Below are 5037 nucleotides of genomic sequence, written 5' to 3' on the forward strand. Positions count from 1 at the left end.
AAACTCTCTAGAAAAGCTCCAATACATAACATTTAGCAGGAAAAAAATAAAAATCTCTGAAGGGCCTGACAGATCTAGACAGTAAAAAGAGTTCTTACATTGAAGTCAAAGCAGAAGAAGCCGCGAATATATCGACTCTTGAGGCGTAGCATGAATGCCACAAGAAGTCCTGACCCAGCTACTCCACTTTTTGGAGCATATGTTTCTTCCATAAACATTTATTCATAAATAGCTCACAAGCTTAGCAATGTTGTCATTTCAAGTAAATTAGAATAATTTAATAAATGGATCGACTTACAACCTAAATCCTAAACAACACAGCAATTTGATCATTGCCTACACCACAGATAAAAGAATGGCACTATGGCAGCTATCTGGCTTTCAACAAATAGAAAAAGAAGTTAAAATACAGGTACAAAAAAGATTTATATATCCAGTTGGACCTTCGAAATCCATATGAGCCACCTCACCATTTTCGTGTTCTTTTTTTGTCCATTCATTGATAATGCTGGTGCCTTTAAATAGCAGAACTATGATTCTTTTGAATTGCAAGGCGGTGACCTTCTCCCAAAACCTAACTTTTTAGGAAGAATGCACCAACTTTTCTTTGTTTTAGCCAACTTGTGAAGTTCCCTCCTCATGCTTGAACACTCCTTTTCAAGCTCCAAAACACGTTCCTTCATGTTCTCAACACCCACTACTCTGTCTTGTACAAGGTCCACTTGACGCGACACATCATTTTTGGGAAGCTCGAGGTTTCCACTGGGATTTTGAGAGTTCTCAAGATTGTCAGAAACAAAAAACCAACCTGAAATTGATGTCCGGAGTCGAAGCTGTTCGAAGAAGAGAACTTGCACAATTACTCGAAGAGGTAGCCTCTCATTCTGGGCTGCATGGGTGCTGGCTTCCAGAGAGAGCTTCTGGCAGTTCATAAGTCGACAGAGTTGCTCCCTCTCAGAATCTGTTAGCCAAGGATGTGCCTGAAGTTATGAAATATTTGATTTTGTCAGCATTATCAAAACCAGACACCACTACCATATTTTTCAGTTATATACAGGACATTTTGAAAGCTTTAGTTGTCTTCTAAGGAAGGAATTATGGAATATTATATGCACCCTCTGTTAAAAGGGCTGTAAAACTCTTTTCTGGTGCCTGCATTTGGATTTTTAAGCTTCAAATGTACGTTGCTAACTCAAGGAATATATTATCTTCCAGAATGCTCTAGGTAAAATGGCTTATTGAGGTGGCCACATGTTTCTTATTATCCATGCAGTGTAGAGACATGTCAAGCAGGGGATTCTATCTTCATTTGTCAAACTAACTTGTTAGGCACGTGCCCAATGGTGGATGTAACGTTGATACGGCCATAATCATAACATGTTGCTTTGAGATGTCAGGTGGAAAATAAGTGATGCTAAAACAATCAAAGTCTTTGCTAAGTGAACGTGTAAAGAACTGGTCAACAAAATGTCTGATAATTTTAGTAATTTCAAGATTACAGTTGAATTTTGGTCCCAGTAAAGTTGATCAGAGACCAAATTTCATATATATGAGACAGTTCAATAATTAAGGATTGTCTTACCTTCAGGTATATATCAATTGCATGATAAATGCCATCTTCAAGTGGCCGGGCATAATCAGGGATAACAGCAGCCAGCGCCTGAAACTTTGGCAACTTCAAATTAACATCTGGTGCCACCTCAGCAAGATATCCATCCAGCAGACCAGACACCATAGTAATAGGTGTCAGAGCATCTGTCCCACTCATCAATTGGCCCTCTTCAATTATGCTTGGAGAAGAAGGTGCAGGTGCCTGATTTAGTGACATGAAATGATCAACAATCCTCTGAACACAGTCTATATCATACAGGGTTTCTATTGAGTAACCCATATTTGGTATGAGAAGATCTACAAGCACAGCTTGGTCCAACTGGGTTCCAACCCTTTTCTCCAAATTTTCTCTGCATGAGGAACTTGCATGTAAGATCATAGCCGTGCGGAGTAGCCTAAGCAGAAACTTGGTGGATATGACTCCCTTCTTATTAGGAAGCAGCCCTACAATCTCTTCAAGTAGAGTCCTTTGATCTGCCTCTGAATTGGTACAAATGGTTGGCCCTGGATTGACATTATTTGCATCATTGAAGCTTGATTGCCTATTCATCAAGGGAAGATACCTCCTAGCATAGTATATGAGGGAAGCAGCAATATTCTCAGGCTTCATGCCTTTTGATTGCACAGCTAAAATCAGCCGTTTATATAGGGGCAAGCTAAGAAATGAGACATCCTCAAACCACCAATCATCCCCAAGAGGGTTTGGTTTATTTTCAGAAGATATACCATTCCACATGACACTGCCTGCTGCGTTCCGCTTGCTACTGGATCCAGATACAGTCCAATTGAATAAGTTTGGGTCTGCACAGCAAGCTTTCATGGCCAAGGAATCTAGGCATCTTGAAATAATGTGGAGCTCTTCTGCATATGATTGAACTTCTTCACATGTTTCAAGAGCTTTTATGGTGTCCGTCCAATCACCGAAAACTTCATTAAAGAAGCCTTCTGTTTGTGAGATTAGGTTTACTTCTCCATAATCTTCAGTCATTAGGAGATACTCTGCTGCACATCTAAGGCTGACTACATTCAAAGCACTGAGCTCTATTTTAACACCATAGCAAAATTTGGCTATAAGCTCAAATGCTTTAGCTCCACCAGGCACATCATGAAGCTGCAAAAGACACCCTGATCCATCCTCACAGGAAAACTCTTCAATAAGCTTTCCTAACAGCCCGCTTCTAGAAAGCAATGGAAACTGTAGAAGATGCCAAAATGGGGAGGAAAATTTAGGATTCAGAATAAATATTAATCTGAGCTGAAATGATGAAGACAAATTAATAAGAAACAGAGAAAGCATAAAAAATCAAGCAAAAGATACACTCATGTATACTTGTAACTGTTATTTCTGATAGGGAATTGGCACATCTTCAAGTAAAGACCATTACATAACATCTCAACTTAAAATCTTAACCTTTTTAATATCTATTCAATATGGGATTTAACCTTTTTATACTCAACAACATTCAAAATCAAACATAAGCATATAAAATGCACCTTGTGGAGATGAAAAGACATCTCTCCAACTTCAATGGTGACATCGCTGGGAAGCCCACTGGTGCAGTACCTGAAAGGAAAAAAATCATGAAAAATTCATCAACCAAAACAAATTCTTTCTAGATGGGCTTAAACCCTTCCAATATATTTAAGATTGTTCTGTCATTGTGTCAGTCAGATGAGCAAAAAGCAGCTGAATGTGGCAGAGACCCTCCAATTGAACTGTTTTTACAAAATTTCAATAATTAATCAGCAAACCACAATACCTCATTGTATCTTGGGGAACTCTTTCTCTCTCTCTCTCTCTCTCTATATATATATATATATATATATATATATATATATTCTCCTCATGGGATGTCTTATATAACAAAGTTTGATCAGATTTCAAAACGACATAATTGTAGAATAGGAATTATGAATGCTTACCAAGCTTGACCTTCGAGATGAAATGCTTCGGATTTAGAACCCAGCCTCATGCATGCCATGTATTGTGATTCTCCTGAAATGGGCAAAGCTTAGAATCACGAAAAAACATGAAGATCAACTCTGGGATGACGAAGAAGAAGACAGAAGGAAGAAAACGTCATCGTACAGACGAACATGGCATGCTTTGAAATCTGGTAGATCTTGAGATAGAGAGAGAGGTGGCGAGTCTAAAGCAAGAAGTGCGGGCAGTTGTAGGGGCAGTGGGTACGTGTGGAGTTGTGCTTTGAGGCTGCTGGTGCTGCCTTCTTCGTCTCCTTCACTCTCCCTACTCGCGGAGTCGACATGTTAACATGTTGTTCAAGGGAAAAAACAAAACAGAATCCATCTAACGCTGATTTTTGTGCTTAATTTTCGTAATGATAATGATAATATCGTTTCATCGTCTTGAATTGGGGCTCTACAATTCCCATTTATTCACATGATTACCAGTTACCTCACCCGCTATTGTCGTTTGACAGTTTCAGCCAACTTTTTCACGTTGGAGTCGTCCAAAAAAAATTAGATTAGTTAATTATAACTCTATTTATTTAAATAAATGGGCCACACCCGTTAATCCTAATCCACTAATTTTGGTTAGGTTTCTGTTAGATTCGCAGGTCATATTAAAAATTGTCAAATCTAAATATTGTGTGTCAAAGCATGAGAATAAGATTATAGAAATTAACCATAACTCAGCTAATTTAATTAAATGATTTAGACCATCAACCTTAACTCTCTAATTTTATGTAAAATTTGTGTCTAAGTTCACAAATTTTAAAATTTCCATACCTATTTTCAACTCCCATCAAATTTCGTAGTCAAATTCCCTGTAGCACTATTTTAAAATTGTTAGTCCTTGTAGTCAAATTCCGTTAAAACACTTAACGGATTTCGTTAGTGTGCCACATCAACACCATTAAAATGATGACATATATCACTATTAATAAAAAAAATTAAAAAAAATGTTAAAAATATAATTATCTAAAACTAAAATATTTTAAAAAAAATTAAAAAAAATTTAAAAAAAAAAAAAAAAATTGGGTGGCTGCATGGCAACCTCAGTCACCTCTGGGGTTGGCTTGCTGTGTACCCCCTTCCCTCTATTTTTTTTTTTTTAATTAAACTTTTCGTTTTTTAGTTTTATATAATTATATTTTTAACATATTTTTTTATTTTTTTATTGAGTGTCGTCATTTTATTCGTACTGACGTGACAGACTAACAGAATCTATTAAGTGTTTTGACAAAATTTAACTGCATTAATTAAATTATTATTTTAATCTATTTCAAATATTTTTAAAATATTTTTTATACAGCATAAAGCTATTTATAATTGAAACCAATCATGGAGTGATTTGTTGGGTTGGTGAAAGACATGGCATCTTGGGTCTAGCACCAGGAAGGCAGGAACCTTGCTCTTTACACAAACAGATACTAGGATTGGTCCAAGCCTTCCTGTTTGTGT

General features: G+C 36.9%; 1 protein-coding gene across 2 annotated transcripts; it reads right to left on the reverse strand.

The window, feature by feature from the left end:
* Window positions 1-150: 150 nt before the first annotated feature.
* On the reverse strand, window positions 151-3953 carry LOC132161759 (BTB/POZ domain-containing protein At5g03250-like). Of its 2 annotated transcripts, XM_059571942.1 has the most exons (5): window positions 3701-3953; window positions 3535-3607; window positions 3106-3175; window positions 1583-2806; window positions 151-980 (listed from the first exon to the last, which is right to left on the reverse strand). In XM_059571942.1, the coding sequence occupies exons 2-5, from the start codon at window positions 3591-3593 to the stop codon at window positions 531-533; spliced, it is 1803 nt and encodes a 600-aa protein (XP_059427925.1). In that variant the 5' UTR covers window positions 3594-3607; window positions 3701-3953; the 3' UTR covers window positions 151-530. The 2 variants fall into 2 exon arrangements, with proteins under 2 accessions (XP_059427925.1, XP_059427924.1); XM_059571941.1 differs by having other exon boundaries at window positions 3535-3953.
* Window positions 3954-5037: the final 1084 nt, after the last annotated feature.

The sequence above is a fragment of the Corylus avellana genome, chromosome ca9 (assembly GCF_901000735.1).
Source record: "Corylus avellana chromosome ca9, CavTom2PMs-1.0".
Taxonomy (NCBI): Eukaryota; Viridiplantae; Streptophyta; class Magnoliopsida; order Fagales; family Betulaceae; genus Corylus; species Corylus avellana.